The 14,120-nt window shown below is 32.6% G+C and overlaps 1 protein-coding gene across 1 annotated transcript in view; it reads right to left on the reverse strand.

Moving 5' to 3' along the window:
• LOC127698846 (uncharacterized) overlaps window positions 1-14,120 on the reverse strand; it is a 141,382-nt gene that overhangs the window by 43,902 nt on the left and 83,360 nt on the right. The window contains exons 92-107 of the mRNA XM_052202529.1: window positions 13,668-13,808; window positions 13,193-13,333; window positions 12,729-12,869; window positions 11,602-11,742; window positions 8,174-8,314; window positions 7,676-7,816; window positions 6,818-6,958; window positions 5,345-5,485; window positions 4,717-4,857; window positions 4,220-4,360; window positions 3,574-3,714; window positions 3,106-3,246; window positions 2,470-2,610; window positions 1,975-2,115; window positions 1,334-1,474; window positions 839-979 (exon numbers count right to left, since the gene is read on the reverse strand). Of these exons, the coding sequence (XP_052058489.1) occupies window positions 839-979; window positions 1,334-1,474; window positions 1,975-2,115; window positions 2,470-2,610; window positions 3,106-3,246; window positions 3,574-3,714; window positions 4,220-4,360; window positions 4,717-4,857; window positions 5,345-5,485; window positions 6,818-6,958; window positions 7,676-7,816; window positions 8,174-8,314; window positions 11,602-11,742; window positions 12,729-12,869; window positions 13,193-13,333; window positions 13,668-13,808 (2,256 nt within the window). The remainder of the gene's footprint in view (window positions 1-838; window positions 980-1,333; window positions 1,475-1,974; window positions 2,116-2,469; window positions 2,611-3,105; window positions 3,247-3,573; window positions 3,715-4,219; window positions 4,361-4,716; window positions 4,858-5,344; window positions 5,486-6,817; window positions 6,959-7,675; window positions 7,817-8,173; window positions 8,315-11,601; window positions 11,743-12,728; window positions 12,870-13,192; window positions 13,334-13,667; window positions 13,809-14,120) is intronic.

Genomic DNA, 14,120 nt, shown 5'->3' on the forward strand with positions numbered 1-14,120 from the left:
TTAAACAACGTCTTCTTTTGGTTAAGGTCATGTATATACATTGTATGTTTATTACTAGTTAATAATATCATATTATCACCTTGCATAAGAATCTTAAAAGCATTAACCCTAGTATTTTCAACACATTTTGAGTTTTCATGTAACTCTACTTTAGTACTTGTGTTTCATACCAATGCATACATACATGCTTCATTTTATGGGCACAATAAACCATTGTCTATCTTAAAAATCAAAAAATAAAGTTGATGTAGGTAGTCTAAAAGAGAGCATTTCTCCTCATTTTTTGCTATTTACTGAAAATTGGTATCTAAAGCAATTAGAACAGTAATTCCCACTCAGAAATATTTATTTCAGAATTTGAAAAAAGTGTGTAGTATTTTTTATATATATATGATATAAGCTTATTATTACCTTTGCATATAAAAAACATATTACGAAAGGTTGCAGAGGAAATAAGATTTAAAAAATAAAATCCTCCCACCTGCACAATTTTTTCAAAAAGCTGGATAAAAATCTACTAATTAATTCATGTTGGCCTTACTGTTCTAAAACATTTTATTAGTTCCCAATTTTTCTTTTCTTCTCAATTTAAAAAATTGAAACAGAAGTGACTCATACATTCATTTAGAAGAAAACCTGAAATTTACTCTTTAAAGAATCACCTTTTCCTTATTTGTCAGTTACATGTTACCTAAAAATTATTTTTTTTTATGCTAATTGAATGCAGTTCCTGATATAATATCTGCATATAATATTATGGTCAAGAGTGAAATCCTTCAAAGTTGTGTAAATCTGAATAGCCATGTATATCTATTGAACAAATTGTTTATAAACATACCCTTCTTGCCCTGTATGAGGTCTGGACATTCTTTTCCTCCATTAATTGCTGGTCTGACAACAAATCTCCATCTGAATGAAGAGCCTGTAGCATCAGGTGCTGACCATTCATTCCAGTCAGTTACAATACATGGAAGTTGGACTGAAAGTTATACAATTAAATATGCTTAATTCTAATTTCAAAACGGTTGAAAAAGTATTGGATTGACAATTGGATTTAGAGTTTGTGAAATGTTAATCAAAACTCAATTCATTGTTTATTCTAGTTTTCATGTGAAATAAAAAGTCAATCATTGACACAAGTTTGTTATATTTTCATTAACTGCTTAATACAAACACTATTTTTTTTCTTGCAGTATATGGGCTGATTTTTACCAGATGATCAGTTTGAAATTGCAAATTTAAGAAGTAGCTGGTACATTTATTTCACAACATTGGTGGTCAATACTTTCGGTCTTTTTTTTAAATAAGAACCAAGAAAAAAAGGTCACTTTACCTTTCTTGGCCTCAATGAGTTCTGGAACCTTTTCGTCTTTGTTAATTGCTGGTCGCAATACATATCTCCATCTGAAGGTGCTTCCAGTGGCATCAGGTGCTGCCCATGTATTCCATGGACCCACAATAAGTGGGAGTGGTACTGTTAAAAAGAAAGAGACAATGGTTTCAGTTTGATACCATAGGCAATTATGTAACCAGGCTTCACATATAGCAAGAAATTAATGCTTCATTGTGTACTGGTACTTGTATAGAATATATGTGTTGTTTGACTCCTATGCGATTGAGAATTTGCTAGTACATGTATAACAAGATTCTTTTCAGCCCAGGTGTGATTTAACTTTATAACTATTGCTGTTCTAAAACATTTTGTTAGATCCCAATTTGTCTTTTCTACTCAATTTAAAAAAATGAAACAGAAGTGACTTTTATACAATTCATTTAGAAAAAAACCTGAAATTAACTCTTGAAAGAATTACCTTTTCCTTATTTGTCATTTACATGTTACCTAAAAATTAAGTTTTTTTTATGCTCATTGAAAGGAGTTTCTGAAATAATATCTGCATATAATATCATGGTCAAGAGTTAATGTAAATCTGATTAGCCATGTATATCTACTTAACATATTGTTTATAAACATACCCTTCTTGCCCTGTATGAGATCTGGACATTCTTTTCCTCCATTAATTGCTGGTCGGGTTACAAATCTCCATCTGAATGAAGAGCCTGTAGCATCAGTTGCTGACCATTCATTCCAGTCAGTTACAATACATGGAAGTTGGACTGAAAGTTAAACAAATACATATGGTTATATGCTTTAATTCAATTCCAGAATGATTGAAAAAGTACTGGATTGACTTTTGGATGTAAGTGATTCTGAAATTTTGTTCAAAACTCAATGTATTGTTAATTTCAGTTTTCATGTGAAATAAAAAGTCAATCGTTGATACAGGATTGTTGAATTTTTATTGCTGAATAGTAACATCAATTTTTTTCTTGCAATATATGATTATTTACCAGATGATCAGTTTGAAATTGCAGATTCAAGAAGTGGCTGTGTAGATTTATTTCAAAGCATTGGTGGTCAAAATTTCAGTTTTTTTTTTAAATAAGAAAAATGAAAAAAAGTCAATTTACCTTTCTTGGCCTCAATGAGTTCTGGAACCTTTTCGTCTTTGTTAATTGCTGGTCGCAATACATATCTCCATCTGAAGGTGCTTCCAGTGGCATCTGGTGCAGCCCATGTATTCCATGGACCCACAATAAGTGGCAGTGGTACTGTTAAAAACAGAGAGACCATGGTTTCAGTTTGATGCCATATAGAATAATTTAAATGGCAGTGTGTATGGAACAAGAAATAATGCTTTATTGTGTACTGGTATAGAATAGATGTTTAGTATAGCTCCTGAAGCAATTGAGAAACTGCTAGTATAACAAGATTCTTTTAAGCTAATGTTAAACTTTCAAAATTATTACTGTTCTAAAATATTTTGTTATGATCACAGTTTTCTTTTCCTTTTCAACTAAACATTTGAAACAGAATTGACTTTAATACAATTTAAAAAAAAAACCCACAATGTTTACTCGTTTAGGGTTGACCTTTTTGTTAATTGTCATTTACAGGTTACCAAAACACCCATTTTTTTTGCTCATTGAAAGGAGTTTCTGTTATAACATGAGCATATAATATCATGGTCAAGAGTTTAGTACTTCAAAAATATGTAAATCTGACAAGTCATGTATAGATATTGAACATATTGTTTATAATCATACTTTTTCTGCCCTGTATAAGATCTGGACATTCTTTTCCTCCATTAATTGCTGGTCTGGTTACAAATCTCCATCTGAATGAAGAGCCTGTAGCATCAGCTGCTGACCAAACATTCCAGTCAGTTACAACACATGGAAGAACCACTGAAAATTATACAAATAAGACAGTTACTTAAAGGGTGAAGGATGATTTGAAAAGAACATAATTGACTTGTGAATGAAGAGTTTCATGAAACTTTGTTGTTTGATTTTTATAGTCTACATATGAAACATTCAATACTTGGATTTATATGATAAAAATATTATTATTACACTACAACTATTTTTATAAGCAATCACTTGCAGCATAGAAATAATTGGTAAATTGGTATTCGAATAGAACAAAGACATCATGAATAAATACAGTAACCTGTAGCAAACAAATGCAAAAGTGGACAAACCTGTCACATTATAGGTAAAAGTTATATTTACCTTTCTTGGCCTCAATGAGTTCTGGAACCTTTTCGTCTTTGTTAATTGCTGGTCGCAATACATATCTCCATCTGAAGGTGCTTCCAGTTGCATCAGGTGCTGCCCATGTATTCCATGGAGACACAATAAGTGGCAATGGTACTGTTAAAAAGAGAGACAATGATTTCAGTTTGATGCCATTGGGAATTATGTAATTAGCAGTTCACATGGAACAAGAAATAAATGCTTCATTGTGTATTGGTATAGAATAAGTGTATAGTTTGACTCCTGAAGCAATTGAGAATTTGTTAGTACATGTATAACAAGATTCTTTTCAGCTCACCTGTTGTTAATCTTTATAACCATTCCTATTCTCAAATGTATTGTTAGATCCAAAATTTTCTTTTTCTTCTCAATTAAAAAAAATCAAACAATAGTGACTTTTATACAATTCATTTAGAAAAAACCTGAAAATTACTCTTTAAAGAATTACTTTTTCGTTATTTGTCAATACAGGTTACCTAAAAATTAATGTTTTTATGCTGATTGAATGGATTTCCTGATATAATATCTGCATATAATATTATGGTCAAGAGTTAACTCCTTCAAAGTTGTGTAAATCTGAAAAGCCATGTATATCTATTAAACATATTGTTTATAAACATACCCTTCTTGCCCTGTATGAGATCTGGACATTCTTTTCCTCCATTAATTGCTGGTCTGACAACAAATCTCCATCTGAATGAAGAGCCTGTGGCATCAGGTGCTGACCATTCATTCCAGTCAGTTACAATACATGGAAGTTGGACTGAAAGTTATACAAATAAATATGGTTATATACTTAAATTTAATTTAGAATTATTGAAAAAGTAATGGATTGACAATTGGATGTAGCGTTTGTGAAATTTAACTCAAAGTATTGTTAATTCCAGATTTCATGAGAATAAAAAGTCAATCACTGACACAAGATTGTTATATTTTCATTACTCAGCTACTGCTTAATACAAAAAACATTTTTTTTCTTGTAATATATAGGCTGATTTTTTACCAGATGATCAGTTTGAAATTGCAGATTAATGAAGAAGCTGGTCCATTTATTTCACAGCATTGGTGGTCAATATTTTCAACCTTTTTTTTATAAGAACCATGAAAAGGTCACTTTACCTTTCTTGGCCTCAATGAGTTCGGGAACCTTTTCGTCTTTGTTAATTGCTGGTCGCAATACATATCTCCATCTGAAGGTGCTTCCAGTGGCATCAGGTGCTGCCCATGTATTCCATGGACCCACAATAAGTGGCAGTGGTACTATTAAATAGAGAGAAACAATGATTTCAGTTTGATACAATAGAAAATAATGTAATTGGCAGTTCACATGGAACAAGAAATAAATGCTTCATTGTGTACTGGTATAGAATAAATAAGCAGTATGACTCCTGAAGCGATGGAGAATTTGCTAGTACATGTATAACAAGATTCTTTTCAGCACATTGTTGTTAAACTTTATAACCATTACTGCAGAAAAATATTTTTAAGATCCCAAGTTTTCTTTTCTTCTCAATTTAAAAAAAAAATGAAACAATAGTGACTTTCATACAATTCATTTAAAAAAAACTGAAATTTACTTTTTAAAGATTTATCTTTTCATTATTTGTCATTTACAGGTTACCTAAAAATTAAGGGTTTTATGCTGATTGAATGGAGTTTCTAAAATAATATCTGCATATATTAAGGTCAAGAGTTAATGTAAATCTTACTAGCCATGTATATCTATTGAACATATTGTTAAACCTACCCTTTTTGCCCTGTATGAGGTCTGGACATTCTTTTCCTCCATTAATTGCTGGTCTGACAACAAATCTCCATCTGAATGAAGAACCTGTGGCATCAGGTGCTGACCATTCATTCCAGTCAGTTACAATACATGGAAGTTGGACTGAAATAACACAAATAAATATGGTTATATGCTTAAATTTAATTTCAGAATGATTGAAAAAGTACTGGATTGACAATTGGACATAGAGTTTGTGAAATTTTGTTCAAAACTCAATTCATTGCTAATTCCAGTTTTCATGTGAAATAATAAGAGGCTCTCAAGAGCCAGTGTTGCTAAGGTTAAAATCATAATTGTATTAGATACCCTAATAATGTTTGAGGCCAAGTTCGGTTTAATTTGGCTCGGTAGTTAAATTTAAAGCAGGTCACTCCATTGTAGTTTTACAATAGTTACTGAAGACCCCTTATCATTATTTAGATTAGTTTTCAAGTTGTGACCATTTGAAATTGTTTTTTTTACAATTTTCCCATAGAATTCTATAGTAAACCCCTATGATCTATTTTTAGCCATGGTGGCCATGTTGGTTGGATGACAGGGTCATCAGATATATTTTTCAATCAAGATACCCTTTTGAAAATTGTGGCTTAGTTTAATTCTATTTGGCCCAGTAGATTAAGTGGAGAAGACTTTTGTAAAAGATTACAAAAAATTATGAAAAATTGATTTTAAAGGGCAATAACCCCTTATGGGGTGAATTGACAATTTTGGTCATGTTAACTTATCTGTAGATCTTACTTTACTGAACAATTTTACTGTTTACAGTTTATCTCTATTTTTTATAATATTCAAGATAATAGCCAAAAACTGCAAAATTTCCTTAAAATTACCAATTCAGGGTCAGCAACCCAACAACGGGTTATCTGATGCGTCTGAAAATTTCAGCGCACACAGATCTTGACCTGATGAACATTTTTACCACATGTCAGATTTGCTCTTAATGCTTTAGTTTCTGAGAGATAAGCCAAAAACTGCATTTTACCCCTATGTTCTATTTTTAGCCATGGCAGCCATCTTGGTTGATGGGCTTGGTCATCTGATACATTTTTCACAAGATACCCTAAAGATGATTTAGGCCAAGTTTGGTTTTATTTGGCCCAGTAGTTTCAGAGGAGAAGATTTTTATAAAAGTAAATGGACGACAAAGACGGACAACGAATGCCAAGTGAGAAGAAAAGCTCACTTGGCCCTTTTGGGCCAGGTGAACTAAAAAGTCTATCATTGACACAAGATTGTTATATTTTCAGTACACAGCATTTGCTTAATACTAACACCAATTTTTTTCTTGCAATATATGGGCTGATTTTATAACAGATGATCACTTTGAAATAGCAAATTCAAGAAGTAGCTGGTACATTTATTTCACAGGATTGGTGGTCAATACTATCAGCTTTTTTTTTTAATAAGAACCATGATAAAAAAAGGTCAATTTACCTTTCTTGGCCTCAATGAGTTCTGGAACCTTTTCGTCTTTGTTGATTGCTGGTCTCAATACATATCTCCATCTGAAGGTGCTTCCAGTGGCATCAGGTGCTGCCCATGTATTCCATGGACCCACAATAAGTGGCAGTGGTACTGTTTAAAAGAGAGAGACAAATATTTCAGTGTGATGCCATAGGGAATTATGTAAGAAGCAGTTCACATGTAACAAGAAATAAATGCTTCATTGTGTACTGGTATAGAATAGATATGTAGTTTGACTCCTGAAGGGATTGATAATAAATTAGTACATGTATAACAAGATTCTTTTCAGCACAATTGTTGTTAAACTTTATAACCATTACTGTTGTAAAATTTATTAGATCCCAATTTTTCTTTTCTTCTCAATTTAAAAAATTGAAACAATAGTGACTTTTATATAATTCATTAAGAAAAACCTGAAAGGATGTTCGCTTCTCTTGTTTTGGACTTTTTGTCAGATATTCGGAATCCTCTAGTTTTATCCATGTAGTGCCAATAAAAATTTTGCCCACTAACCCCTACTTTTCTTTTTATAATTTTTAAAGGCCATATATCTTAAAAACAAGGACACAGACCTATAATTTTTTTCTGCTTTTTAAGTACCTATATAATGATCTTTTAAAAAGTATGTTATTTTGAAACAGAGGAGCAAACATTCTTAAAGAATTACCTTTTTATTATTTTCATTTACAGGTTACCTAAAAATTAAGGTTTTTTATGCTGATTGAATAGAGTTTCTAAAATAATATCTGCATATTATATTATGGTCATGAGTTAATGTAAATCTGACTAGCCATGTAAATCTATTGAACATATTGTTTATAAACATACCCTTTTTGCCCTGTATGAGGTCTGGACATTCTTTTCCTCCATTAATTGCTGGTCGGGTTACAAATCTCCATCTGAATGAAGAGCCTGTAGCATCAGTTGCTGACCATTCATTCCAGTCAGTTACAATACATGGAAGTTGGACTGAAAGTTATACAAATAAAAATGGTTATATGCTTAAATTTAATTTCAGAATGATTGAAAAAGTACTTGATTGACAACTGGATGTATAATGCTTCTGAAATTTTGTTCAAAACTCAACTCATTAATTCCAGTTTTAATGTAAAATAAAAAGTCAATCATTGACACAGGATTGGTAAATATTCACTGCTTAATACTAACACCATTTTTTTTCTTGCAATATATGGGCTTATTTTTTACAAAATGATAAGTTTGAAATTGCAGATTCAAGAAGTAGCTGGTACAATTATTTCACAGCATTGGTGGTAAATACTTTCAGCTTCTTTTTTGAAAAGAATCGTGAAAAAAAGGTCAATTTACCTTTCTTGGCCTCAATGAGTTCTGGAACCTTTTCGTCTTTGTTAATTGCTGGTCGCAATACATATCTCCATCTGAAGGTGCTTCCAGTGGCATCAGGTGCTGCCCATGTATTCCATGGACCCACAATAAGTGGCAGTGGTACTGTTAAAAAGAGAGAGAGACAATAATTTCAGTTTGATGCCATAGGGAATTATGTAATTCGCAGCTCACATGGAACAAAATATAAATGCTCCGTTTTGTCCTAGGTTTAAGTTGTCTTTTTGACATTGAACATCTTTCTTATTTATATTGTGTCAGAGATCAAACTTATTTCGTTCAGTGTATATTTACTTGTTTTTGTGTATTGTCTTTTTGATCGAGTTAAGCCATTTCAATTGATGTTTTGTTGTATGTCTTTTTATGTTGTAATGTTATACCACTGTTTCAGGTTATGGTGAAGGTTGGTGCCTGTTAAAACATTTTAACCCACTGCATTTTTATGAAACTGTCCTAAGTAGAGAGCCTGTTGTTGAGTGGTTGTCGTTTGTTGATGTGGTTCATAAGTGTTTCTCATTTTTTATATAGAATAAACCGTTGGTTGGTGTGTTTGAATTGTTTTACACTAGTCTTTTTGGGGACCTTTATAGCTTGCTGTTCGGTGTGAGCCAAGGCTAAATGTTGAAGGCCGTACTTTGACCTATAATTGTTTACTTTTTACACATAGTGACTTGGATGGATAGTTGTCTCATTGGCACTCATACCATATCTTCTTATCTATATTCATTGTGTACTGGTATAGAATAGATGTGTAGCTTCACTCCTGAAGCGTTTAAGAATTAGCTAGTACATGTATAACAAGATTCTTTCAGCACAGCTATTGTTAAACTTTATAATCATAACCGTTGTAAAATATTTTGTTAGATCCCGATTTTTCTTTTCTTCTGAATCTAAAAAATTGAAACAATAGTGACTTTCATACAATTCATTTAGAAAAACCTGAAATTTACTCTTGAAAGAATTACCTTTTCCTTAATTGTCATTACTTACCTAAATAAAATGCTCTGCAGGGCGCAGCTTGATACGACCGCAGAGGTCGAACCCTGAACAGTTGGGGCAAGTATGGACACAACATTCAAGCTTGATACAGCTTTGCATTTGGATTGTGATTAAATATTTGTCACAGCATAGGTTTCTGACACAGAATGAATGTGGTCTAAGAACTTAAAAATTTTAAATTGGACATTCACCTATTATGGTCCAATATCCAAAATCTAAATACATGGTTAGATTCAGCATATCAAAGAACCCCAAGAATTCAATTTTTGATGAAATCAAACAAAGTTTAATTTTGGACCCTTTTGACCTCAATGTGGACAAAGTTGATAACGGGGCCCAAAAATCAAAAATCTAAATACATGGTTAGATTCAGCATATCAAAGAACCCCATATATTCAATTTTTGTTGAAATCAAACAAAGTTTAATTTTGGACCCCGATTTGGACCAACTTGAAAACTGGGCCCATAATCAAAAATCTAAATACATGTTTAGATTCAGCATATCTAAGAACCCTAAGAATTCAATTTTTGTTAAAATCAAACTAAGTTTAATTTTGGACCCTTTGGACCTTAATGTAGACCAATTTGAAAACGGAACGAAAAATTAAGAAACCAAATACATGGTTAGATTTGGCATATCAAAGAACCCCAATAATTCAATTTTTTATGAAATCAAACAAAGTTTAATTTTGGACCCTTTGGACCTCAATGTGGACCAATTTAAAAACGGGGCCCAAAATCCAAAAACTAAATACACGGTTAGATTCAGCATATTAAAGAACCCCAAGAATTCAAGAATAAAACCCAATTGAAATTGATCAAGCAATTTATATGAAGTATCTTCTATTGCACAATACTGTGCAATTAAATATTTCTTGCTATTGTGCAATACTGTACAATTGACAATTTCTTGCTATTGCGCAATATTGTGCTATTGGATATTTCTTGCTATTGCGCAATACTGTGCAATTGAAGATTTCTTGCTATTGCGCAATACTGTGCAATTGAAGATTTCTTGCTATTGTGCAATATAAAATTTCTTGCTATTGCACAATACTTATTATATAATAATTTACACATCCTGTTTGGTGTGTATCTCCTACCATATCATTATTATTTGCTTATAAATATAAATCAGAAATAACCAACTTAAAATGGAAAATTTTAAAAGAAAAAAAAAAAGGAAAAAAAGAAAAAAAAGGAAAAAAAAAAATCCCCCCCCCCCCCCAAATTTTTTTAAACCCCCTTATGATTCATCACCCCCAAACTCAATACCAGCCTTCCCTTTGTGGTATGGTACCTTGCAGTACAATTTCAGAGAGATCCATACACTTGAACACAAGTTATTGTCTGGAAACTAGAAAAATGTGTTTTTTGGTCCCTTTTTGGCCCCAAATTCCTAAATATTAGGGCAATTACCCCCAAACTCAAACCCAGCTTTCCTTTTGTGATATGGAACCTTGTAGTACAATTTCAGAAAGATCCATACACTAACACACAAGTTATTGTCCTGAAACTAAAAAAATGCTTGTTTTTCGCCCCTTTTTTGGCCCCTAATTCCTAAAATATTGAGGCAATTACCCCCATTATCAATCCCAGCCTTCCCTTTGTGGTATGGTACCTTGCAGGACAATTTCAGAGAGATCCATACACTTGAACACAAGTTATTGTCTGGAAACTAGAAAAATGCTTATTTTTGGCCCCTTTTTGGCCCCCAATTCCTAAACGTTTCAGTAATTACCCCCAAACTCAATTCCAGCTTTCCCTTTGTGATATGGAACCTTGTAGTACAATTTCAGAAAGATCCATACACTTACACACAAGTTATTGTCATGAAACTAGAAAAATGCTTGTTTTTTGCCCCTTTTTTGGCCCCTAATTCCTAAAATTTTGAGGCATTTACCCCCAAAATCAATCCCAGCATTCCTTTTGTGATATGGAACCCTGTGGTACAATGTCAGAGAGATCCATACACTAACACACAAGTTATGTCTGGAAGTTACAAAAATGCTTATTTTTGGCCCCTTTTTGGCCCCTAATTCCTTTACTGTTGGTACCATAACCCCCAAAATCAATCCCAACCTTCCTTTTGTGGTATTGAACCTTGTGGTAAAATTTCATAGAGATCCATTCACTTAAACTAAAGTTAGAGTGCGAAAACCAATGTGTCTTTGGACGACGCCGGATGACGCCAGACGACGACGACGACGACGCCAACGTCATACCAATATACCACCACAAAAATTTTTTTGCGGTCGTATAAAAATTAAGGGTTTTTATGCTGATTGAATGGATTTTCTGATATAATATCTGCATTTAATATTATGGTCAAGAGTTAATGTAAATCTGACTAGCCATGTTTATCTGTTGAACATATGGTTTATAAACCTTACCCTTCTTGCCCTGTATGAGATCTGGACATTCTTTTCCTCCATTAATAGCTGGTCGGGTTACAAATCTCCATCTGAATGAAGAGCCTGTAGCATCAGTTGCTGACCATTCATTCCAGTCAGTTACAATACATGGAAGTTGGACTGAAAGTTATACAAATGAATATGGTTATATGCTTAATTTTAATTTCAGAATGATTGAAAAAGTACTAAATTGACTTTTGGATGTTGTGTTTCGGAAATTTTCTTCAAAACTATTCCAGTTTTCATGAGAAATGAAAAGTCAATCATTGACACAGGATTGGTAAATTTTTACTGCTTAATACCAACACTAATTTTTTTTTTGCAATATATGGGCTGATTGTGAACAGAAATATCATGTTATGGAGGGGTATTTGCGAAAAATACCAGTCAACAGTCAAGGGACAGTGAAATTTCCCAAGCCACAACACGAGGGAAATTTGGTCCCAAGACTGGTATTTTTTGCAAATACCCCTCCATAACATGATATATCTGTTTAACTACACCAAATAGATTATGATTGAAAATGTCTGTACATGTGAAGGGAAATCGTAGTACCGCGGGAATTATACATGTACTTATATGCGTTAGCGTTGTTTTTTTGTAACGTCATGGTATCTGTATGTGTAAACGTCATTGTTTTTCCATGATCAAATCGTTCATTTGTATAGACATTTTTTCCCCTCTTTATATGTATATTTCTGACAGTTTTCGGTTTATCTCAATCAATAGTGCTTAACCATGTTGTTGGGATAAAGTGAGAAAGGTTCTGAATAATTTTGGCGGGAACAGGCTCAAGAGGGTAAAAAAGGAATATCCAAAATGGCAAACACCACGGCAGAGAGGGGAATTCGAGGCAAATTCACCGGCAGTGGTGAAAAAACAGGCAAATTCGTTTGAAATGAGGAAAAAATGTTAGAATATGCGAAAAATACACTGGCTAACAACCAATCAAAATCCGGCATTCTTATATAAGGTGTAATTATTTACCAAATGACCAGTTTGAAGTTGCAGATTGAAGAAGTAGCTGGTACATTTATTTCTCAGCATTGGTGGTCAATCCTTTAAGCCTTTTTTTCAATAAGAACCATGAAAAAAGGTTAATTTACCTTTCTTGGCCTCAATGAGTTCTGGAATTGGTTCATCCTTGTTAATTGCTGGTCGCAATACATATCTCCATCTGAAGGTGCTTCCAGTGGCATCAGGTGCTGCCCATGTATTCCATGGACCCACAATAAGTGGCAGTGGTACTGTTAAAAAGAGAGAAACAATGATTTCAGTTTGATACTATATAAAATAATTTAAATGACAGTGCATATGGAACAAGAAATGAATGCTTTATTGTGTACTGGTATAGAATAGATGTTTAGTAAGGCCCCTGAAGAGATTGAAAAACTTTTAGTATAACAAGATTCTTTACAGCTTATGTTAAACTTCAGAATTATTACTGTTCAAAAGTTTGTGTCTGTTATTACATGAACATATAATATTATGGTCAAGAGTTAAGCACTTCAAAAATGTGTTAATCTGACAAGTCATGTATAGATATTGAACATATTGTTTATAATCATACTTTTTCTGCCCTGTATAAGATCTGGACATTCTTTTCCTCCATTAATTGCTGGTCTGGTTACAAATCTCCATCTGAATGAAGAACCTGTAGCATCAGCTGCTGACCATTCATTCCAGTCAGTTACAATACATGGAAGAACCACTGAAAATTATACAAATAAGACAGATTCTTAAAGTGTGAAGGGTTATTTAAAAAGTACATAACTGACTTGTGAATGTAAGAGTTTCATGAAACTTTGTTGTTTGATTTGTGTAGTCTACATATGAAACATTCAATTATTGGAATTTTTAAAAATGATAAGAATATTATCATTACACTACAACTGTTTTTTTTATTAACAATTACATGCAGCATAGAAGTAATTGGTAAATTGTTATTCAAAAAGAACAAAGTCATATTGTAAAAACAGTAACCTGTAGCAAACAAATGCAAAAGTGGTCAAACCTGTTGCATTATAGGTAAAAGTTATATTTACCTTTCTTGGCCTCAATGAGTTCTGGAACCTTTTCGTCTTTGTTAATTGCTGGTCGCAATACATATCTCCATCTGAAGGTGCTTCCAGTGGCATCTGGTGCTGCCCATGTATTCCATGGACCCACAATAAGTGGCAATGGTACTGTTAAAAAAGAGAGAAACAATGATTTCAGTTTGATACCATATAGAATGATTTAAATGGCAGTGCATATTGAACAAGAAATAAATGCTTTATTGTGTACTGGTATAGAATAGATGTTTAGTAAGGCCCCTGAAGAGATTGAGAAACTTCTAGTAAAACAGGATTCTTTTCAGCTAATGTAAAACTTAAGAATTATTACTGTTCTAAAATTTTTGGTAAGATCATAGTTTTTAATACTTTTAAACTAAAAATTTGAATCAAAAGTGACTTTAATACAATTCATTTAGAAAAAAATCACCATTATCTACTCTT

Source organism: Mytilus californianus, unplaced genomic scaffold (assembly GCF_021869535.1).
Source record: "Mytilus californianus isolate M0D057914Y unplaced genomic scaffold, xbMytCali1.0.p SCAF_4, whole genome shotgun sequence".
Classification (NCBI taxonomy): Eukaryota; Metazoa; Mollusca; class Bivalvia; order Mytilida; family Mytilidae; genus Mytilus; species Mytilus californianus.